General features: G+C 44.5%; 1 protein-coding gene across 6 annotated transcripts in view; it reads right to left on the bottom strand.

Moving 5' to 3' along the window:
- Nucleotides 1-25,611, bottom strand: part of DAPK2 (death associated protein kinase 2) — a 138,018-nt gene that overhangs the window by 74,870 nt on the left and 37,537 nt on the right. For all 6 annotated transcript variants that reach the window (XM_056572882.1, XM_056572878.1, XM_056572881.1 and 3 more), the window contains exon 3: nucleotides 11,514-11,735. In XM_056572882.1, coding sequence (XP_056428857.1) covers nucleotides 11,514-11,735 — 222 coding nt within the window. The remainder of the gene's footprint in view (nucleotides 1-11,513; nucleotides 11,736-25,611) is intronic.

Genomic DNA, 25,611 nt, shown 5'->3' on the forward strand with positions numbered 1-25,611 from the left:
CATAGTAGAGAAGGAGAAGGTAGAAGCAGATATCCGCACAGGCACAGTAAGGCGTGGAGAAGCAGAGTTGACATCAAGAACTGTCTCTCCTTTGTGCGGAGTCAGCGTACGTCTTTCCAGGCGGGGAGGACGGATAGGACAATCCTTCAGGAAGTGTTCGGTACCAACACAGTACAGGCAAAGATTCTCCATGCGGCGTCGTGTCCTCTCTTGAGGTGTCAAGCGAGACCGGTCAACTTGCATAGCCTCCACGGCGGGAGGCACAGGAACGGATTGCAGAGGACCAGAGGAGAGAGGAGCCGGGGAGAAAAAACGCCTCGTGCGAACAAAGTCCATATCCTGGCGGAGCTCCTGACGCCTTTCGGAAAAACGCATGTCAATGCGAGTGGCTAGATGAATGAGTTCATGCAGGTTAGCAGGAATTTCTCGTGCGGCCAGAACATCTTTAATGTTGCTGGATAGGCCTTTTTTAAAGGTCGCGCAGAGGGCCTCATTATTCCAGGATAGTTCGGAAGCAAGAGTACGGAATTGTATGGCGTACTCGCCAACGGAAGAATTACCCTGGACCAGGTTCAGCAGGGCAGTCTCAGCAGAAGAGGCTCGGGCAGGTTCCTCAAAGACACTTCGAATTTCCGAGAAGAAGGAGTGTACAGAGGCAGTGACGGGGTCATTGCGGTCCCAGAGCGGTGTGGCCCATGACAGAGCTTTCCCAGACAGAAGGCTGACTACGAAAGCCACCTTAGACCTTTCAGTAGGAAACTGGTCCGACATCATCTCCAAGTGCAGGGAACATTGTGAAAGAAAGCCACGGCAAAACTTAGAGTCCCCATCAAATTTATCCGGCAAGGATAGTCGTAGGCTGGAAGCGGCCACTCGCTGCGGAGGAGGTGCAGGAGCTGGCGGAGGAGATGATTGCTGAAGCTGTGGTAGTAGCTGCTGTAGCATCACGGTCAGTTGAGACAGCTGATGGCCTTGTTGCGCTATCTGTTGTGATTGCTGGGCGACCACCGTGGTGAGGTCGGCGACAACTGGCAGAGGAACTTCAGCGGGATCCATAGCCGGATCTACTGTCACGATTCGGCTGGCAGGAGGTGGATCCTCTGTGCCAGAGAGGGATTGGCGTGGACCGTGCTAGTGGACCGGTTCTAAGTTACTACTGGTATTCACCAGAGCCCGCCGCAAAGCGGGATGGTCTTGCAGCGGCGGTAGTAACCAGGTCGTATCCACTAGCAACGGCTCAACCTCTCTGACTGCTGAAGATAGGCGCGGTACAAGGGAGTAGACAAGAGCAAGGTCGGACGTAGCAGAAGGTCGGGGCAGGCAGCAAGGATCGTAGTCAGGGGCAACGGCAGGAGGTCTGGAACACAGGCTAGGAACACACAAGGAAACGCTTTCACTGGCACGATGGCAACAAGATCCGGCGAGGGAGTGCAGGGGAAGTGAGGTATACATAGGGAGTGCACAGGTGAACACACTAATTAGAACAACTGCGCCAATCAGTGGCGCAGTGGCCCTTTAAATCGCAGAGACCCGGCGCGCGCACGCCCTAGGGAGCGGGGCCGCGCGCGCCGGGACAGGACCGACGGAGAGCGAGTCAGGTACGGGAGACGGGGTGCGCATCGCGAGCGGGCGCCACCCGCATCGCGAATCGCATCCCGGCTGGAGGCGGTATCGCAGCGCACCCGGTCAGTGGATCTGACCGGGGCGCTGCAGTAGCGAGGATGTTGCGAGCGCTCCGGGGAGGAGCGGGGACCCGGAGCGCTCGGCGTAACATTAAATATGTTTAGCAATATTCATATTTGTGAAGTGTTGGTGTGGCACCATGCTCAATCTACTCTGATGCATCAGGCATTGGTGGGTGGAAATCCTGGCTGATCCATGCTTAATTCATCTTCACAAAGGTCAGTCTCTCAGGAACAGACGAGTTCTCCTTGGGGTTACTATGGTCCCCGCCGCACTAAACACCCGCTCTGATGGCACACTACTGGCCGGGCAGGACAGCTTTTCCAGGGCAAACTCTGCTAGTTGTGGCCACAAATCAAGTTTGGCTGCCCAGAAGTCCAGCGGATCTTCAAGGTGTGTTGGCATGGTAATTTCAAGGCATGCCACCACCTGCTGGTTCAGGTCCTGCTCCAGGTCTACCTGCTGCTGATGAGTTGCTTCACTATGCGGGTGAAGAAAGCTACTCATCAGCGACTGTAGACTCAGGCTGCTGCTGATGGAGCTGGTACTGCTCCTGCCAACCCCACCCCTCCCCAGCAGCCATGGCAGTGGAAGGTGAGCGCAGAGGGCCCCCCGAGTCAGACCTGCGAGAGGATGGACGATGGTGCAGATAGGCATCGGCCAAATGGCTATGTAGGATGTCTTTGTAGTAGTAGGTCAGTTTGTCCTCCCTCTCAGTGGGTGTAAAAATGGCCCCAATTTTGTGCCGGTAGCGAGGGTCCAATCAGGTGGAAAGCCAGAAGTCATCCCGCTGCCGAATGGTGACAATTCGGCGGTCACTACGCAAGCAAGTGAGCATGCATCGTGCCATTTGTACAAGTGACTCGGAGGGACTCCCTGCCTCCATCTCCCCTGCATACTGCCAGTGTGTCTGGGTCCTCTGTCTTGCCTTCCTCACAACCCTCTAGCTCCTCTAGCTGCTCCTGCTCCTCCTTTCCTGTCAGATGACTAGAAAAACCGCCCATCTCGCAATACCTAAACTGTGCTCCTCCTCCTTCAGTTTAGCCCCCACAGGGCTCATGTGGCCGTGAGATGTAGGTGCCATATCTCCAGTGCCCTGACCAGCCATTGTTTCCAACATGTGTTGTAGTAGATGAAGCAGTGGAATGACGTTCATCCCGTAATCCTGACGACTGACTAATAATGACGCTTCCTCAAAGGGCCTGAGTAAACGGCAGGTGTCACGTATGAGCTGCCACTGGTTGACATTGAAGTTACACAGGGGAGTCCCCCTATCCACTTGGATCATCAAGAAATCGGTGATGGCTTTTCTCTGTTCGTATAGTTGGTCTAACATATGGAGGGTGGAATTCCAATGTGTGGAAACGTCGCAAATCAGACTATGTTGGGGGATGCCGTTCTGACGCTGCAGCTCAAGGAGGGTGTGCTTTGCAGTGTACGAGTGGCTGAAGTGCATGCAAAGTTTCCTTCCCATTGTTAGGATGTCTTGCAGATGGGAGGAACACTTCAGGAACCGCTTGACAACCAGGCTTCCTTGTCGCAGCGCAGACAAGATGTTTTTCCCAGAGTAGCACATTGTCACAGGACTAACGACCTGAGAGCATGAAGGCGAAAGCGGGGTGACCTGTCCAAGTTGCTGTTGTGGCTGTGCAGGAACCACATTCCCCCAGAGGGTCGTAAAGGACATGTATTGTTCCTGACCATAGTTACAGCTCCAGACGTTGGTGCTGCCGTGCACTTTGGTACACACCTACAGGCTCAAGGACTGGCCCACCTTCTGTTCCACAAAATTGTGCAGGGCTGGTACTGCCTTCTTCGCAGAAGAAATGCCCGCTTGGGACTCTCCACCTTGGCTCGGCACAAGCCAACAGTTCTCTGAAAGGTGCTGAGTCCACCACTTGAAAAGGGAGGGACTGCAGCACCAGCAACTTGGACAGGAGCACATTCAGCTTCTGCGCCATTGGATGAGTGGGTGCATACTGTTGTCTCTTGGACATGGCTTCGCTGATGGATTACTGGCGGAATGACTTGAAGTAGGAGGGGCAGGAGCATCTGGAGCGACAGAAGATGGGTATGACACACAGCTCCCTTTGGCTGAGGAGCCTTGGCTGGCTGAAACAAGGAGCGGCGTGCCACTGGGTGATGCAGCTGGTTGGACCACCACATTGGAGCCATGGCTCTCGGGGGCCGCTTTATGGTGACGCTGCATATGTTGATGCAGGGCCGTGGTGCCAGCTGATTTTCCTCCCAACAGTCCTCACTGATTGACTGCTACTTCCGACGACTCCAGGAACCCCTGTTTCACTACCTCCAGGGAAGGTAGGCTGCCGTGAAGCAGGTGATCTAACCAGGGCACGTTTGGCTCCAGATTTTCCACTTCTGCCACTATGCTGACTGCCAACCATGCTACCACCTTGCTGGCTCAGCTGCTGCCTCACGGGCAACCAGCAACCCTCTTCTCCTGATGATGATGATGATGATGATGAAGCACCCAGCTTCCAAGTGCGATCGGCTTCATCATCATTGAGTTGTGTCTGCACGTAACTGATGTCCTCCTCAGGTTCCTCAACAGTGTGTGCTTCAGGAGCCTGAATGCTCGAAACACCACCTCCCATGCCACTCTCCTCATCACTACTTGCCCGCCTAGCGGAGGAAGCAACGGATGTCTCTTCCACTTCTTGGCTGGGCAGTAGCTGCTGACTGTCTTCTAGATTGTCCTCACTAAATAGTGAAGCTTAACCCACAGCATAAGATACTTCTGTGGGGGAGGGAACAGCATAGGACAGAGGCAATGGGGGACAGGGACTGCTCCCGGGCCATGCCAACAGAGGGTTGTGTCTGAGAAACCCACCGATTGTTGACTAGGGGTACTACAATACAGAAATTTAGGTGCACTACTGTGGTAGATGTATACAATGACATTGGCTATCCCTCAACACTGATGTTAAAATTGAGACATTCGCCAGTGTATCCTTATATGAAGGACACACCAGAGCCCGCACACCAACGCAAAGGTTTCTCAAGTGGCACGGGACCTAACGATAACCTACCTGTGCGTGAAAAGAAAAAAACAGGGGCAAGTGGGCAATTACAGCAGCACTAGGCCGACATGCAACCTGCTCCCAGTTACCTCCAGCGTGACTGAGCACACATACAATGGGAGGAGGGAGAGAGGCTACAAGCCCCACCCAAGTTTGCTGATATAGGTGCATGGCCTCACAGGTGCGACCTTAATGCTGCCTGGAAAATGTTCAAGGCGCATTAACATATGGAGTTTACACACCTCCAAGTATAAATTTTTAAACAACAACAAAAAAATAAAACGTGGTCTCAAATGGCTGGAGGTGCTCAAGCCCAAATGCAGTTGTGCATTTATACTGGGGGAGCAGATCCTGGCCTGTAGTCCGTTGCTAGGGGTGATACCCAGCATAAAAATGCATACAATGGAGGGTGCCTGCAGTGGACTACAAGTGCCACAATATAATCCTACACCAGATAAACGGTGTGGATGTGTAACAATTAGAATACTACAATACAGAAATTTAGGTGCACTACTGTGGTAGATGTATACAATGACATTGGCTATCCCTCAACACTGATGTTAAAATTGAGACATTCGTCAGTGTATCCTTATATGAAGGACACACCAGAGCCCGCACACCAACGCCAAGGTTTCTCAAGTGGCACGGGACCTAACGATAACCTACCTGTGCGTGAAAAGCAAAAAAACAGGGGCCAGTGGGCAATTACAGCAGCACTAGGCCGACATGCAGCCTGCTCCCAGTTACCTCCAGCGTGACTGAGCACACATACAATGGGAGGAGGGAGAGAGGCTACAAGCCCCAGCCAAGTTTGCTGATATAGGTGCATGGCCTCACAGGTGCGACCTTAATGCTGCCTGGAAAATGTTCAAGGCGCATTAACATATGGAGTTTACACACCTCCAAGTATAAATTTTTAAACAACAACAAAAAAATAAAACGTGGTCTCAAATGGCTGGAGGTGCTCAACCCCAAATGCAGTTGTGCATTTATACTGGGGGAGCAGATCCTGGCCTTGTAGTCCGTTGCTAGGGGTGATACCCAGCATAAAAATGCATACAATGGAGGGTGCCTGCAGTGGACTACAAGTGCCACAATAGAATCCTACACCAGATAAACGGTGTGGATGTGTAACAATTAGAATACTACAATACAGAAATTTAGGTGCACTACTGTGGTAGATGTATACAATGACATTGGCTATCCCTCAACACTGATGTTAAAATTGAGACATTCGTCAGTGTATCCTTATATGAAGGACACACCAGAGCCCGCACACCAACGCCAAGGTTTCTCAAGTGGCACGGGACCTAACGATAACCTACCTGTGCGTGAAAAGCAAAAAAACAGGGGCCAGTGGGCAATTACAGCAGCACTAGGCCGACATGCAGCCTGCTCCCAGTTACCTCCAGCGTGACTGAGCACACATACAATGGGAGGAGGGAGAGAGGCTACAAGCCCCACCCAAGTTGGCTGATATAGGTGCATGGCCTCACAGGTGCAACCTTAATGCTGCCTGGAAAATGTTCAAGGCGCATTAACATATGGAGTTTACACACCTCCAAGTATAAATTATGCTGGGGAACACCCCTAGCAACGGACTACAAGGGCAGGATCTGCTCCCCCAGTATAAATGCACAACTGCATTTGGGGTTGAGCACCTCCAGCCATTTGAGACCACATTTTTTGTTGTTGTTTAAAAATTTATACTTGGTGCACCTAAATTTCTGTATTGTAGTATTCTAATTGTTACACATCCACACCGTTTATCTGGTGTAGGATTCTATTGTGGCACTTGTAGTCCACTGCAGGCATCCTCCATTGTATGCATTTTTATGCTGGGGATCACCCCTAGCAACGGACTACAAGGGCAGGATCTGCTCCCCCAGTATAAATGCACAACTGCATTTGGGGATGAGCACCTCCAGCCATTTGAGACCACGTTTTTTTTTTGTTGTTGTTGACTGGGGGTAAAACCAAACTTATGGTATAGATAATAGGTACCACAACCTTACATCGATATGCAACTCTTGGTGATAAGAGTTAAATTTCAAACACCACTTAATATAGACACCATTCGAGTTAGGTTAAAACATAAACTTTTACTGATATTAATAGAAGGTAATAAACAAGGGGGGTACACACATAAATTGGGGGCATAAGGAAAAAAGGGGTACAGGTGAAGCCCTAATCTTAAAGTCCCTAATAAATTCTTACTATACGTGTGGAAATAGAAAGAAAAAAAACAATAAATGGGGGGGGGGGGTAAATACAATGTAATCTTAAAATTGTGGTAGGTCTCTTTTGCCTACGCATTTCGCCCTCCTTAGTAGTGGGGCTCATCAGGGATAAGAGAACGACAAATAACACATGATATAAATGGGTGTACCTAATAGAACATACACAATAAAGTAACCGATAATGTGATAAAGGGTAACAATAGTAAGCAGGCGTCTCAAAGAGGAAGTCTGTGTCAGTCTTAGTCAGAAATCAGTCTTAGACATGTGGCAACATTTGCATGATCAACAATACAGATACAATGATGATACAAATCCACTCTAGAAATTGATAGCTTCAGAGGGTATTATATAAATAGTAGCCTGTATTGTGCATATATATGATGACAGCCGCACCAAAATTAAATATTGTACAACAGGTTGACAGATATATTATTCAAGTATCCACATATTTGATCACAGATTCCTGGACAATAGGCTGGGATAGGATAGGGAAATTAAATATGTGGCACATCCAGTAAAGGCAGATGTATAATAGTCTGGGGCTTTGACAATATATATGGTAGAAAAAACTACCTGGTGATGGTAATACAGTTGTACAATGGCGGTATGATATCCCGCACTGATAATGTTGCCGTGTAGGAAACCTGGATGTGCCACGAGGACGCCGCATGACGGCGTCCTCGTGGCACATCCAGGTTTCCTACACGGCAACATTATCAGTGCGGGATATCATACCGCCATTGGACAACTGTATTACCATCACCAGGTAGTTTTTTCTACCATATATATTGTCAGAGCCCCAGACTATTATACATCTGCCTTTACTGGATGTGCCACATATTTAATTTCCCTATCCTATCCCGTCCTATTGTCCAGGAATCTGTGATCAAATATGTGGATACTTGAATAATATATCTATCAGCCTGTTGTACAATATTTAATTTTGGTGCGGCTGTCATCATATATATGCACAATACAGGCTACTATTTATATAATACCCTCTGAAGCTATCAATTTCTAGAGTGGATTTGTATCATCATTGTATCTGTATTGTTGATCATGCAAATGTTGCCACATGTCTAAGACTGACACAGACTTCCTCTTTGAGACGCCTGCTTACTATTGTTACCCTTTATCACATTATCGGTTACTTTATTGTGTATGTTCTATTAGGTACAACCATTTATATCATGTGTTATTTGTGGTTCTCTTATCCCTGATGAGCCCCACTACTAAGGAGGGCGAAACACGTAGGCAAAAGAGACCTACCACAATTTTAAGATTACATTGTATTTACCCCCCCATTTATTGTTTTTTCTTTCTATTTCCACACGTATAGTAAGAATTTATTAGGGACTTTAAGATTAGGGCTTTACCTGTACCCCTTTTTTCCTTATGCCCCCAATTTATGTGTGTACCCCCCTTGTTTATTACCTTCTATTAATATCAGTAAAAGTTATGTTTTAACCTAACTCGAATGGTGTCTATGTTGACTGGGGGTGTCAGATGTCACTTGTGATGAAGAGGATGACCGCGTTAACCAATCGATGAAGGCAGATGGGTTGCTAGTCGAGACATGACTGCTAGCTGATACCGGGAGCTCAGGCCTCTCGCTGCCACTCCTGCTGCCACTCGCCCCTAGTCTACTGCGACCTCTGCCTGATGAATTTAGGCCTCTGCCACTCCTCTGTGCATGTCCTGGCACGCTTTAAACAGTATTTGTGTACAACGCCAGCATGTGTGTACTTTTGGCTGGCCTTTTACAGTATCTAGGCCCTTCAGACTTTAACAGGAACAAAATAGTACACAACTGAGATGTACGTATGTGGTATGCACTTATGAGGGGAGGACAATGTGCTCCCGGACGCTTAAAACAGTATTTGTGTACAACAGTAGCAGTACACACGAGTGCTGCAGCACACAGTTGCTGTGTACTACACCCAAAATTGCACTTTCTCTCTCAATCTCACTCCTTTTCCTATCAGTGCTTCTAGGCAGGATTTGGGCTTGAGGTGAATCGCTGCTGTTCTGTGAAACACACTGCTCTCTGCCCCTCTCTCTGTGCAACAAAATGCTGATGTGACTGGGAGGTAAATCGCTGCTAGAAAAATGCTTTTCTGTGCAACACACAGCGCTGTCTGTCCCTCTTTATCTCTCTGGAATAAAAGGCTGAAGTGACTGGCCGCAATATGGCTGCCGATTATATAGGTCTGTGACATCACAGGGGTGGCCGGCTGCTGATAGACTGCATGCTGCATGTGATTCAGAGTCATCCTGCCAACCCTTGTTCCCGCCTTCCCAGGATTCCTTGCCCCATGTCCTCACATGGCAATCTGCCATTTTAGATGCCCTGGAGCCTGGACCACATTAAATGGAGTTTAATGAAGCGATTTGCGCAGCAATATTTGCATTAGTTGCCAATCGAATTTTTCCTGAAATCCTTAATGAATTCGGATTCGTCAGATTCGATTCGCTCATCCCTAGAGATGATAAATTTAAAACTTGTCGGAAATAGGAGGATGAAGTTGGCCAGATCTCTAATAGCCAATGGAGGAGGATTTAAATTTTTTTTTTTCATATCAAAAAATCCTAAAGGGACGTCAAATAAATAATAAAATTCTGGCATGAAGTGGTTCATAGATTTAAAGTAGTTTTAAATTTCTTCTAGCTTCTCACATTGGGGATTATGGGAAAGGACAAAGGCCTAGAGGCCTCTCAAGAGGATTACCAAAATTTATAAGGTGTCTATTTGGTGCCAGATTGTTTGGAAAGCACATTCTACCCACCCCCCAAAAAAACAAAAAAAAAACATTTGGATAGAATTTGCAAAGAAAACACAAAAATATTATGATATTTAATGAAAGTTCTTACAAGTATTATAATTATATTGATGGGTTATTTATTTATTTATTTATCTTTTTCTCCTCCATCAGTGGGGGGAAGGGGGAGGGGGGGGACTGGGTAGGTGGCAGCTGAGGGAGGGAAGATAATAGTGTTGTGTAACCATGTAATGAAGAATTGATCAGTAATAAATAAAAGAATACCAGAGGAATTACAAAATACAACATAATTCATAAAAAGATTTTACAGCATTATAATGTTAGGGGGGAATATTTTAGTAAGATGTGAGGATAGCTGACAGGTCCTCTTTATAGGAACTAACATTTCAGAGGTAGAGGAAGTAAAGAACATGTAACATCCGTCTGGTGAACCACAGACTGTATATTTATTTATTTATTCATATACAGATAAGATATAGAACATTTGTCAGTATCATTCACCTACACAGGACCCTATGGACTGGCTCAACTGAACTGCAGATGCAATGTGTTCTTCTATTACTGTACAGGTTCCCTCCATACACAAGATAATGTAAAAAATGGGGTTTTAAACAACAAAACTAAATTAAGAAAAAACGACAGAACGTGCAAAATAAAGGTGCCCATATACCCTATACATCTGAAGACACTGACATTGGTGGGTTCAGCTGACTGTCTTAATTGAATGGTGGCCACCTTACTATCCCCCAACAGATGATTTTGAGGGAGAGAAGGTTCTTGTTTGTTGGATTTTTACCTTCAGACCCTGTTGTCCTGGGAGAGATGTCTGGTGAAATTGTGCACACCATGCCAAAAAGCAGAAAAACCCCATTAAAGTTGATGTTTTAGTGCCACATAGTTTTGCTGTAATATGATCACACTAGTCAATGTGTGAGGTGTAATCCATAGAAATAATGCTTAGATACTCTTATCTGTATTAGACACATCTTATATTCGCATCAAACACTGGAGTTTTTCTGGCTATATACAGTGCATTTGTGATTTTAATTATGTCATACAATACAGACTATAAAATGTTTTGTGTTGTGTGCGCTCAGCCATAGTCAGTGACTACTTGGCTAATTTTTTACTTGTTTCTATCACTTTAGCAGTATGAATGTTATATGGCTAAGGAACATATCTGATATTTTTGTTTGATATGAAAGAAATACAGCATTTGTATTACTAGTTACTTAGCAAACTACTTAAAGCCAGACAAATCCTTTAAATAAATGTTCAAATAGTAGCCTATTACCGTTTACAGTACGTGGATATTAGGAGAAGCCAGACAGCTACACAATACACGTGCTAACTGCCACTTTAGTGTCAGTTTATAATATACATAGAAAATAATGATAAAAGTCGAACAGGTCACCTCCCCCAAAGGTCAACCCTTTGCAAATGTTAGTATGTGAAAGACTTCACATATTAGGATGAGAAGGAAGTTGCAGGAAGGAAGAGATGTTTCATTTCCTTCTGGAATATGACTTGTCCAGATTTTCCTGTGTCTACATTTGATGCTTCCGTCATTCGCTCACTAATATTCCCTAGGTTGACTTGTTTTGTTATCCTAAACTCGCTACAATAAAGCCAATGACATCAACTACTTTGTAGCTAAAAATTATAACTCCTTTATCACACTGACATGCTACTAGCCCCATTATATTTACTGACTATAAGATAAAACATCTATTACGTCCCTACTGTCATTATCAGTCTAAGGTACTTACAGCTCCAGGATGAGGACCACATCAGTCTTGTTCTCATACACATCCTGCAGAGTGATGATGTTAGGATGCTGAGTTTCCCGTAGGATGTTCACCTCTCGTTCTATCTCCTCCCGTGTCACTCCTCTACGGCTGGCACGACTTTGTCGCTTTTTGATAAATTTGGCAGCATAATCTATCCCAGTCTTCCTCTCTTTGCATCTTTTTACAATGGCAAACTGTCCACTGGACAAAAAAAAAGGATGATTGTTAAAAACTAAAAAGACAAACATTTTTTAAAGAAAACTATCCGCCTATTTAAGAATATGAGGAATTCACTTGAAGCAATTTGTCAGCATGTTTTTAGGGTATAAAGTAAGGACACAGCTGTATTGGGCTTTTGACCCTGAATCAGTTCCTACTTTAGTTAATTAATCCCTCCAGGGAGAGATATCATATTTTAAAAAGATATGTAAATTAGGCTTTGGAGCCTAATTTGCATATTTTTATAAACTCTGATGTTTCTGCTCTGGAAGGGTTAATTAACTAACCAGAGGTATGATGAATTAAGGGTCAAAAGCACAGTACAGCCTTACTTTATACCCTAAAAACATGGTCTGATTAAATGAAATGAAAGGTTGTTTAACCCCTTAAGGACCGGAGGTTTTTCCGTTTTTGCATTTTCGTTTTTTGCTCCTTGCCTTTAAAAAATCATAACTCTTTCAAATTTACACCTAAAAATCCATATGATGGCTTATTTTTTGCGCCACCAATTCTACTTTGTAATGACGTCAGTCATTTTGCCCAAAAATCTATGGTGAAGCGGGAAAAAAAATCATTGTGCGACAAAATTGAAAAAAAAAACGCTGTTTTGTAACTTTTGGGGGCTTCCGTTTCTACGTAGTACATTTTTCGGTAAAAATGACACCTGATATGTATTCTGTAGGTCCATACGATTAAAATGATACCCTACTTATATAGGTTTGATTTTGTCGGACTTCTGGAAAAAATCATAACTACATGCAGGAAAATTAATACGTTTAAAATTGTCATCTTCTGACCCCTATAACTTTTTTATTTTTCCGTGTATGGGGCGGTATGAGGGCTCATTTTTTGCGCCGTGATCTGAAGTTTTTAACGGTACCATTTTTGCATTGATAGGACTTATTGATCACTTTTTATTCATTTTTAAATGATATAAAAAGTGACCAAAAATGCACTATTTTGGACTTTGGAATTTTTTTGCGCGCACGCCATTGACCAAGCGGTTTAATTAATGATATATTTTTATAATTCGGACATTTCCGCACGCGGTGATACCACATATGTTTATTTTTATTTTTATTTACACTGTGTTTTTTTTTTTATTGGAAAAGGGGGGTGATTCAAACTTTTAATAGGGGAGGAGTTAAATGATCTTTATTCACTTTTTTTTTTCACTTTTTTTTTGCAGTGTTATAGGTCCCATAGGGACCTATAACACTGCACACACTGATCTTCTATGTTGATCACTGGTTTCTCATAAGAAACCAGTGATCAACGATTCTGCCGGATGACTGCTCATGCCTGGATCTCAGGCACTGAGCAGTCATTCGGCGATCGGACAGCGAGGAGGCAGGAAGGGGCCCTCCCGCTGTCCTGTCAGCTGTTCGGGATGCCGCGATTTCACCGCGGCTATCCCGAACAGCCCACTGAGCTAGTCGGGATGCTTTCGGTTTCACTTTAGACGCGGCGTTCAACTTTGAACGCCGCGTCTAAAGGGTTAATAGCGCGCGGCACAGCGATCAATGCCGCGCGCTATTAGCCACGGGTCCCGGCCGTTGTTAGAGGCCGGGCCCGACCCGCTATGACGCGGGGCCACGCCGTGGCCCCGCGTTATAGATCGGGAGTGGACACATGACGTTCCAGTACGTCATGTGTCCTTAAGGGGTTAAAAATGACACATATATTTTCTAGATAAAACAATTCTGGAGTAACTTTTCTTAGAACTGTATAAATCAATTGACAACTAGTTGTACTAGTTAGGAATCTGATACATTTCAAAGACCTAGATACATTCCAAAGACATACAAAGGAGAATGGCAAGACCTGATTGTCAATTTATTCATAGTTAATTGTTAGGACCCTCGTTGGAGAGAAACATTGACTTCAAGGAAATGATTCCTAGAAAAGTTGGTATAAGGCTACATTCACACTACCGTTGCGCCCCGGGGCACATCGGGCAAAAACGGGTCCTGATGGACCCCGTTATAGTCAATGAGGTCCGTCGGGCGCTGCTGTTTATCAGAGAGAATAGCGGGAGAAAAAGTGCAAGCACAATTTTTTCTCCCGCTATTCTCCCCGGCGATCCCGACGGCTGTCCCACTACCGTGACATAACGGTAGTGTGAAAGGGGCCTAAGAGAGCTGCTTTGCATATCCTTTCTTCCCAGGATTCCCAATGGAACATTAATGGCCTATAAGTCTTCACACATCATTATGACACTCTCCTCAAGGAGAAACCTTTCCCATCTTGATCCACACCTACAGGTCTTTCACCAGCAGAATCAGCACCTGCTTTGTTCTGAAAAGAGGCAATCACCCAAAAACAGCTGTCTACAGATGGGTACTCTTTCCTCCTGGAGAGATTTCTGGCTGTCCGTACATTTCTAATTCATTTTTAAGATTTCTAATTGGAGTTAAACGCTGACTTTGAGGTAAAGCTACCTAAAAAAGATGGCATAAAAGAGCTGCTTTGCATATCCATCCTTCCCAGAATTCCCTGTGGAGCATTAATGGCCAATAAGTCTCCACACATCATCATAACACTCTCCTCAAAGAAAAACCTTATCCCTTTAAATCTAAAGAATACTTAAAGGGGTACGCCGGGGGGGGGGGACTTTTCCCATAGCCCATCCTTTCCCACTCATCAACCTATTTGTCTAAATATCATTCATTGGTTATCTAGAGCAGTTTCCCCTCTTTCAGTCATCACTTACATGCAGGAAAATATGTCATCCAGCCATCCACTGTGTCTTTGCCCAAATCCCCCTCTGAAAGCAGCCCTCACCCTCCTGAGAAACACAGACCATGTCGTTTCTGCCCTGTACTTATGACCCATATTCCCTTTAGTGCTGAAAGCTGGGAGGTGTATGCAGGCAAGGAAGGAAGGCAAAAAATATCAAGCAGCCAGACAGGACCACAGGGGGCCACAGGTGCCATGCATATTGAGCAGGATCATTTATAGGGAAACTTTATATATGTAAACTTCCCTGGAGAACCCCTTTAACCTCTTAAGGACCCAGCCATTTTACACCTTAGGACCCGGCCATTTTTTGAACATCTGAACACTGTCACTTTAAACATTAATAACTCTGGAATGCTTTTAGTTATCATTCTGATTCTGAGAATGTTTTTTCGTGACATATTCTACTTTAACATAGTGGTAAAAAAAATTGTAACTTGCATCCTTTCTTGGTGAAAAATGTGAAAATTTTATGAAAAATTTGAAAATTTAGCATTTTTCTAACTTTGAAGCTCTCTGTTTGTATGGAAAATGGATATTCAAAATATTTAAAAAAAAATTTCACATATACAATATGTCTACTTTATGTCTGCAACATAAAATTGATGAGTTTTTACTTTTGGAAGACACCAGAGGGCTTCAAAGTTCAGCAGCAATTTTTCAATTTTTCACAAAATTTCCAAACTCACTATTTTTCAGGGACCAGTTCAGGTTTGAAGTGGATTTGAAGGGTCTTCATCTTAGAAATACCCCATAAATGACCCCATTATAAAAACTGCACCCCCTAAAGTATTCATAATGACATTCAGTCAGCATTTTAACCCTTTACGTATGTCACAGGAATAGCAGGAAAGTGAAGGAGAAAATTCACAATGTTCATTTTTTACACTTGCATGTTCTTGTAGACCCAATTTTTGAATTTTTACGAGGGGTAAAAGGAGAAAATGTATACTTAGCCCAATTTCTCTCGAGTAAGCCCATACCTCATATGTCTATGTAAAGTGTTCGGTGGGCGCAATAGAGGGCTCAGAACCGAAGGCGTGACAAGGGGATTTTGGAGAGTACGTTTTTCTGAAATGGTTTTTGGGGGGCATGTTGCATTTAGGAAGCCCCTATGGTGCCAGAACAGCAAAAAAAAAAAAACACATGCCATACCATTTTGGAAACAAGACCCCTTGAGGAACGTAACAAGGAATAAAGTGAGCCTTAATACCCCACATGTGTTTCACGACTTTTGCATATGTAAAAAAAAATAATTAAATTTCACTAAAATGTGTGTTTCCCCCCAAATTTCACATTTTTGCAAGGGTTAATAGCAAAAAATACCCCCCAAAATTTGAAACCCCATCTCTTCTGAGTATGGAGGTACCCCATAAGTTGACCTGAAGTGCACTACGAGCAAACTACAATGCTCAGAAGAGAAGGAGTCATATTTGGCTTTTTGAGAGCAAATTTTGCTCAGGGGCATGTCACATTTAGGAAGCCCCTATGGTGCCAGAACCGCAAAATAACCCCCACATGGCATACCATTTTGGAAACTAGACCCCTTGAGGAACGTAACAAGGGGTACAGTGAGCATTTACCCCCATTGGTGTCTGTCAGATCTTTGGAAGAGTGGTCTGTACAACATTTTTAATTTGCGCAGCCCACTGTTCCAAAGATCTGTCAGACACCAGTGGGGTGTAAATTCTCACTGCACCCCTCATTACATTCCGTGAGGGGTGTAGTTTCCGAAATGGGGTCACATGTGGGGTTTAGTTTTTTTTGCGTTTGTCAAAACCGCTGTAACAATCAGCCACCCCTGTGCAAATCACCTCAAATGTACATGGCGCACTCTCCCTTCTGGGCCTTGTTGTGCGCCCCCAGAGCACTTTACGCCCACATATGGGGTATCTCTGTAGTCGGGAGAGATTGCATTACACATTTTGGGGGGCTTTTTTCCCTTTTACCTCTTGTCAAAATGAAAAGTATAGGGCAACAGCAGCATGTTAGTGTGAAAAAATTTTTTTTTTACACTAACATGCTGGTGTAGACCCCAACTTCACATTTTCATAAGGGGTGAAAGGAGAAAAAGACCCCCAAAATTTGTTAGGCAATTTCTCCCGAGTACGGTGATACCCCATATGTGTCCCTAAACTGTTGCCCTGAAATACGACAGGGCTCCAAAGTGAGAGCGCCATGCGCATTTGAGGCCTAAATTAGGGATTTGCATAGGGGTGGACATAGGGGTATTCTACGCCAGTGATTCCCAAACAGGGTGCCTCCAGCTGTTGCAAAACTCCCAGCATGCTTGGACAGTCAACGGCTGTCCAGCAATACTGGGAGTTGTTGTTTTGCAACAGCTGGAGGCGCCATTTTGAAAACAGTGGCGTACCAGACGTTTTTCATTTTTATTGGGGAGGGGAGGGGGGCTGTGTAGGGGTATGTGTATATGTAGTGTTTTTTACTTTTTATTTTATTTTGTGTTAGTGTAGTGTTTTTAGGGTACAGTCACACGGGCGGGGGGGTTACAGCGAGTTTGAGCTGCCGCGCAAAATTTGCTGCATCGCAAACTTGCAGCCTGATACTCACTGTAAGCCCCCTGCCCATGTGAATGTACCCTGTACATTCACAGGGGGGGGACCTCCAGCTGTTGCAAAACTACAACTCCCAGCATGCACAGTCTATCAGTGCATGCTGGTAGTTATAGTTTTGCCACAGCTGGAGGCACACGGGTTGGGAAACACTGAGTAAGGAAACAGACAATGTTTCCCAACCAGTGTGCCTCCAGTTTTTGCCAAACCACAACTCTCAACATTCTCAAGCATGCTGGGAGTAGTAGTTCGGGCAACATCTTTAGAGACAGATGTTGCCGAACTACAACTCCCAGCATGCTTGGAGTTGTAGTTTTGCAACATCTGGAGGACTAGTTTGTAGACCACTAATACAGTGGTTCCCAATCTGTGCCCTTCCAAATGTTGCAAAACTACAACTCCCAGTATGCCAAAACTGTCCAGGCATGCTGGGAGTTGTAGTTATGCAACATCTGAAGGGCCAGATGTTACAGAACTACAACTCCCAGCATGCCTGGACAGTAAGGGCATGTTGAGGATGTGTAGTTTTGCAACATCTGGAAGGGCACAGTGGTCCCAAACTGTGGACCTCCAGATGTTGCAAAACTGCAACTCCCAACATGCCCAGACGCCAAGGGCTGTCTGGGCATGCTGGGAGTTGTAGTTTACAGGGTCCCATTACAGCAATGCATGTCGCTTTACGGCGACGTGCATTGCTGTAAAGGGTCCGACCGCGGCTGAAGATCTACTCACCTGTCGCCGCCGCCGCCATCTTCCTCGCCGGGATCCGGGTCTTCAGGGACGAGGTAAGTACCGGGGCTGGTCCCCAGCACTCCCCCGTCCCCCGCCGCGTCCTCTGGTCTTCCTCCCGTCCTCTCCGGACTTTCAGGGGCCGGGCAGGACAGAAGGAAGTAACCGCCCCCCTCCTGCGATTGGTCGGTTAACTAACCGACAGATCGCAGGGGGATCGGAGGAGGTGGCAGGCTTGCCACCTCGCTCCTATACTCCACCATGGTCCTGGCTGTCTGTGACAGCCGGGATCATGTGAAATTACCGGGCGGTCGGGTCCCAGAGACCCGATCAGCCCGGTATCGCCGCAGATCGCAAGGGCGATTTCCCTTGCGATTTGCGGCGATCGCCGACATAGGGGGCCTACATGGCCCCCCTCGGCGTTTGCCCTGGATGCCTGCTGAAGGATTTCAGCAGGCATCCAGTTCCGATCTCTGCCCGGCGCGCGGCAGAGACCGGAAAACGCCAGGGCGTATGGATACGCCCTGGGTCCTTAAGGCCCAGGGTGTGAGGGCGTATCCATACGCCCTGGGTCCTTAAGAGGTTAAGGTGCAAGATCTTTCTGGTGAAAAAATGTTTTTTTTTTTTTTTTTTTTTTAAATCAACTGGTGCCAGAAAGATAAACCAATTTGTAAATTACTTCTATTTAAAAATCTTAATTCTTCTAGTACTTATTAGCTGCTGTATGCTCCACAATGACATTCTTTTCTTTTTGAACTTCTTTTCTGTCTGACCACAGTGCTCTCTGCTGACACCTCTGTCCATGTCAGGAACTGTCCAGAGCAGGAAAGGTTTGCTATGGGGATTTGCCGATACTCTGGACAGTTCCTGACATGGACAGAGGTGTCAGCAGAGAGCACTGTGGTCAAACAGAAAATAAATTAAAAAAGCAAAGAACTTCCTGTGGAGCATACAGCAGCTGATTAAGTAATTTACAAATCTGTTTAACATTTTGGCACCAGTTGATTTAAAAACAAAAATGTTTTCCACCCGAGTACCCCTTTAAGACAAGTTAGGGCCAATAGTTTTAAAATATGTGTAACATATTTTGATAACCTATTTGACCTCCTTAGTCTACTTTCACTTCCTGCTAGTTTAGCAAATTGTGTAGCTAACTAGTGGATTTTGACTACAAACAGTCTTCACTGTCGTGAGGTAACACATTATTCACCAAAATACTTTTTTGTATTGCCAAGACAACAAATCAAGTGCGTCAGCAAACAGCAAACAACCGTTCACCACCCATGTCACCTCTCACCCGGTGAAGCACCCATTGTTGGGTCATTCTTTGGTGTTCAGTAACAAGATGTACTATCACAGTATTTACACTTAAGTCTGATGTACTAAAGAAGAGATTTACTATTGCTGTGAGCACAAGCTACACCCAAAGCACAAGCCTGATTAAATGTGCTAAGAGGACATATTACTAATGTGATGAAAATTCAAATGATAAACTTTTTGGGAAATTATAAACTTTCTATTCAAAAAGCCTTATATGCAGCATGAAAAGAAATTGGATAGAGTAGAAGACAGTAGAAGAATAGAAGGGTTATTTACTTGTTAGGCTAGGTTCACACTACGTTTTGTACTTATGGTTCCCGTATACGGCTGGGAGGAGGGGGGGTGCATGTCTATGAGCCGACCGGAGTGACCATGTTTTTGCCTGCGGTAGGGAAACCGCATACGGACGAAAATGCAGCCGACTGGAGGCTGCGGTTCACTCCGGTCGGCTCATAGACATGCATTTAATACGGTTCCCGTATACGGCTGAGTGCGGGCGCCGCAATTAAGCCCCCCCCTCCTCCCAGCCGTATACGGGAACCGTAACTACAAAACGTATTGTGTACCTAGCCTTACTCTGCTTTTTGTAAAAAAACAAAACCTGAGAAAATAAATAAGTTGGTTTATGAAAGAATGGAAGCTGGGGATAGATGCTATATTTTTTAAGGGAGCTGTAGCAAAAGCTATAACCCAAAAGGGCTGAATGTGATTGGGATATATTCTACAACATACAGCCTAACATACTTCCCAAAATATGTATATTGAACTCTAAACGGATGAAAAAAAGGGCCACAAAAGTGTATAACAAATACAATAGTAAAATGAATGTGTTTGAACTGACTTGTTTTCCCATAGGATTTAACAAAATCCAATCAGTTAAATACAGCTGTTTTGTTTGTTTTTTTGCCAATTTTTGAGCAATAAAATACTGTTTTAAGACCCAAAAGATTGGTAAAAAAAATTGTACCTAAAAGTGTGGGTTGCTGAACCTTCACAAGGCTCACTCAATCGTGCTGCTGGGCCACATGAACGATTGTTGCAGCCATTTAAATGCATCATTATGAGTCGCATATCCTGTTTACGGTAGATAAGGGTGATGTACAGCTAATATCAGTGATTTCATTGGCCACACAAAAGATGTGCTCAGCCGGTGAATGGCCATTTTCTCATACATCTGCTGATTCCTGGCCCTTTAACAGCCATGTACAGTACCTACATTATTTGCAGAACTCTTCATGAATAAATCTCTACATATTGCATGATGAAATAACTTCCATTCCACTGTTCATAAAATCTTCTGTACCAGCTCAGTAGACACAGACACTAAATTCTCAGGTTATGCAACTGACCTACTTTGTTCCATGTTTGATTTACTACAGATTTTACACGCTTCAGAGACCACTTTCTCTAATTCTCTTTTTAAGTGTCCAAAATACTGAAGTGTCAACAGCCATTAAATCCTGAAATCTCCTCCATGCTATGACATGGTCACTGGCAGATATTTCTAACATCACACAAGGAAAAAAAAGTTTCCCCACTTTTTTGCTGGGATTCCTAGAATGTACCATCATTGTCTGATCTAAAACATAGTGAATGAAGTTCCTGTACATCATTGCCTTAGGAGGAATGTATGGATGTATGGAGTGAGAACTATAAAAATGTCCCCTGAAGAACAATGGGGGTCCCTGCAGATGGATGTCCTAGTTTGTAGGATAAATATATATTTTAGCATATGCATATTTATATTATCTTAGTTTTTGGGATCTTTACCATCTTTATTGATCTGTTTGAACTTTGAAGGGTTTATGCACAACAAATATGGGTTTTGACCCTGAATCCATACATACCTCTCATACATTAACGGACCCCTCCAGTGCAGAGATATCAGATTTTACAATGATATGTAATTTAGGATTTGGAGCTCACTGGGCGTTCCCCTCGGCTGCTAGATTACAGGGGTGAGCAGGGATTACAGAACAGCCTAGTGTGTATCAGTCAGCAGAGTAGAGAAGGTGACCAGCGCACAGAGGGGGTGACTAACTGGTGAAGGGGCAGAACTGTGCTTGGCTCTAGCAGTCAAGGGAAACATCCAATGGACACCAAGGCCTAACTTACATATCTTTTAAAACGCTGATGTCATAGCGCTGGAGAGGTCAATTAACTTATGAAAGGGATGTACGCATTCAGGATAAAAATCCAGATACAGCCATGCCCTTACGTATACCCTAAATACCTGCTCACAGGGTATATTCAAGCTAGCCACACATAATTGACAAATGTTAGCGAAACTCTTGGATTTTGGCAGGATCGGCTATCCATCTAATGTGTATGGGGCCTCCTGACTCTCCTCTGATAAGAGTTGGGTATTTTGGATTTCAATAAGTCTGATCTCTTTGTTCTTGGAGAGATAAACCACTGCCAGATTGTGGCAGCAGCTTATAACTCTCTTCAGTATAGATGTATGCTCAGCTGAGCCAAATGTGCTCGTGCATGGTAGAGATGGGAAGAGATTTATCTGTAGGCTAAACAAAAGCTGGTTCTTTTTAGTAGGTTCATTATATTCTCATCTCTTTGATCCCTTCTGTAAATTTATTCATATTTGTATTTATGTTTTATTGTGTCTACTATTTTGGAGATGTTGTATCCTCTATATTTCAGGTCCTTCTCACTCTATTCCCAGGGTTTCCCAAGGCAGTATTAATTGAACAGAAAATTTCAATTATTGTTCATGCATCCTATCAAAATGTGCGTTATAATGTCACCATATCAATAAGTGTACTGCCATCTATGTCACATCTGTTGTGTACGATGGGAGTTATGATTTATGGACTATCAATCTGTGTTTGAGAGGCGGTTGGGACATTTGGGAGGTGGGATGATGTGGGCTGATCTAAGAAGAAACTGGAGACCTCCCTTCTAACCCAACCCTCTGCTGCACCCATAAAAGTGGTGGTCCAACACAAGCTAGTTGTTACAAGTTTGGGGCCCATTCTGAATGGACTTGTGCCGCTCTGTTCTTCCTTGGCCCCAGGACGGATTAGGACTTTACTCAACTACGTTAAGTATGGAACTCTTCTGATTTTTTATTCCCCTTTTATTTTGTATAACTGTTTTTGCACATTTTGTGAGTCTGTTTCTTTAACTCTTTTTGTAATTAAGTACTGTACCCTTTATGTACATTAAAGCCATAACTTTAATGCGTAGCCTTGTATGCTCTAACGAACCTATAGCCCTATAGCTTATATAGTTGTATTAGTGTATAAGTGTGGCTCGTGCCGTTACCATAGTTTTGGTGTCAAAGCGCAGAGTGCAAGAATCTGTGTATGAACGGAGGCGTTCTGTCGGCCTACTGATAGATGGTGGCAGCGTATTGGTGTGTGGGCATGTGGAATAGTTTTGGGGTGTGTGTAGCTCATTTTTAGGGCCTATTGTGGTAGGTGTGTGTGAAAGTGAGCGTGGAAGCAGAGTACCCCTATACCTTCCCAGCCAAGGTCACGTGTGCAGGAAAGACACGGGGACCTACATACAGTGTGCATTTAAGTTGTGTCACTGGCTCATAAGAGAGCAGAGCGTGCTCAAGGGAGCAGAGAGTGAACGTGCCACGGTGGCAGCTTACAGTTAGAATATTAGAGTAAATATTCTGCTGGTTTTGTGTTTCTTTTGTCCGCTCACTCTTCTCTGAGAGGCGTGGATGTGTCCGTACGCCAGGTCGTGAGGGCTGTACGTGACATACGGGTATACTTAGAAAACAACAAAAACAATTAATTGAGTTTCTCTGAATAGTAGATACAGAGAGCTGTTAATTGGGAATATGGGTTTCTGAGAGAATAATGCACCCTAATGCTTGTCTCCAATCTCTCTCCCTACATTTTGGGGTGCCTACCTCCTCATAAGGGTGACCCCAACCTCATTGACAATTCTTAAATGGGTACTCTAACACTGGATAGGGGATAAGATGCCTGATCAGGGGGTCCCGCCGCTGGGGACCTCCACGATCTTGCACGCCGCACTCTGTTAAAATCAGTCCCCGGAGCATGTTCGCTCCGGGTCTGATTACTGTCAATCACGGGGCCGGAGCGTTGTGACGTCAAGGCTCTGCCTCGTGGGACGTCATGCTGCGCCCCCCTCAATGCAAGCCTATGGGAGGGGGCGTGACAGCTGTCATGCCCCCTCCCATAGGCTTGCAATGAGGGGGCGGAACGTGACGTCACACAGGGCGGAGCCTTGACATCACAACGCTCCAGATTCTTACTTCATAAAATACAGAAAATCGCCAGAATCAGAGCGGCTAACAAATACTATGATACATTCTGCAATATAAAAGTAAAGTATAGACAAAATTAGACAATATATATACAATCTGTAATGATGTCACATGGGTAAATAAGAGATAAAAGCCTACAAATGCCAGTTCCAGTGTTAGTTCCTATATATAGAAAGTTTTATTCCCAAGAGTTCTCATGGCCCTAGGTAGGGAGATAGCTGGGCCCTCAATCCTAATGTTAGACAGGGTTGACATAATGATGGAATCTAGGACAGTGTCTATAGGTGGGCTGCATAAGATATAGTCCTTGGTGTAATCCAACACAAAGACTTGTAGCACAAAGTTGCCCACACACTTCGAGATGTGCTTTCTCAGTTAAATCAGCTTAATCTGAGTTCAATCTAAATTCCTATCTCGCTTTTATGTAATAGAAGTTTGCTCACCAACCAGATCTGCTACGGAATGATCAGAGGTAAGTATAGGAGGTAAGAAGTGACCCTGATGTAGGAGGGAAGAGACAAAAGGGTGGAATATCTGGTCCAGATATATGTCTACTTTCTGAGTAAAATGATTGATATCAGATACTATCACCCTACATTTGAGTGAGTAGAAACCCTTATGGTCCTTGGGGAGTCTATGAAAAGTTTCCAGGAGGGGAGATGATGGATACATAAATGAAAGCTGTTTCTCATGAATAAGTCCATTCCTCCTGGCATTATCCAATGTATTCCTTAGTTGGGGTTGGAAAGTGGGAGTAGGATCTCAGCCCAAGAAATGTAATACGGGCAGATTTATTATATGCTTCACATTTTATCCTTTGTCAATAACATTTCCTTATATCTGCTATTAGGTTATTTACAGTCTGTCTCTAGACTGCTGCCAGAGTGGGGCCCTTTATCTTGTGAAACAAGGCTACATGTCATAGCCTTGCTATTAGAAAATAACAGTTGTCCAGATCCAAATAGGTGAAAGAGACTCAACATTCCCTTTCCATGCAGGACTAACATGAAGACCAACCTTTTACATAGAAAGCACCTTCTAAATCATAACAGACTCAGGGGAATCTTAATATAGTAGCAGTGCTATGAGAGGTATGTGAGTGACACACACTGTGCGTCTAGAGGTTATCATGTGTCTGAATAAGTGGTGAGAGCAGTATCAGCAGATGTTCACCACAGACCTGCAGGCTGTATTCATGTAGTGAAAAGATTTTAAACAGTATTAGGCTATGTTCACATGGCCATAAATGTGCGGTATGACCGCCCAGAAAACATGGAAGGGCATTACGCACATTTGAATGTTCCAGGTCCACTCGGAAATGCTGTCTCATATTCTTTCTGCGGATGCTGAAATGCTTTTTTTTTCTGGCAGAAACATCTGCTGGGGAAATTAAACCCATGTGCGTGGTGCAGTAAAATCCTATTGAAATCAATGGGACTCTGCTGCAGCGGAATTTCCGAGCAGAATATTCCTGTGGAATTCCGCTCAGAAATTCTGCTGTGAGAAAAAAGCCTTAATGGGATTATCCATCGGGAGGTTGGTTTTTCAGTGGTATGCCCATAGCGTAGTATAGAAAAAAAAACTCTACTCACCTCCAGCACTCCCGCAGTGCCCTGCTCAGGTGTGGTCTTCTTCCTGCTTCTGGGGGTCGAAAGTCATACTACAGCTCAGCTAATTGCCGGCCGCCCAATCCCAATATGTCACACTGTCACTCAGCCTATCGCTGGCTGAGGCAGGACATCTCTTAGGCTAATGGTTAACTGAACTGCAGCATGACTATCTATGAAATTGGCTCCATGCTGATTTACAATTCCATCATTCTATAAGGCTATATTCACACGGCAGTATTTCTGCACGGAATTCTGCAGAAAATTCTGCAGTAAATTCCGCAGAAATTAATTGCCAATTCACTTCAATGAAATTCCTGCAGCAAAAATTCTGCTGTGTGAATGGGACAGGGGAATCCCATTGAAGTGTATTGGCTATAAAGTCATGCTGAATTTTCATGCAGAATTCCATGCAGAATTTGAAATTCTGCTGTGTGTACGCAACCCAATGCTACCTACATTTTCCATTAATCCTCTGGCTTTGTGTGTGGCATTTGATCACTGCAGCTAGTCATCTAATTAAAGGGTTGACCAGTATTAGAAAAACGCTGCTCCTTCTTTTGCAAAATCAGCATCACTCCTGTCCATTTGTTGTGTGTTGTACTGCAGCCAATTTCCATCCACTT

This window comes from Hyla sarda, chromosome 4, assembly GCF_029499605.1.
Source record: "Hyla sarda isolate aHylSar1 chromosome 4, aHylSar1.hap1, whole genome shotgun sequence".
Lineage (NCBI taxonomy): Eukaryota > Metazoa > Chordata > Amphibia > Anura > Hylidae > Hyla > Hyla sarda.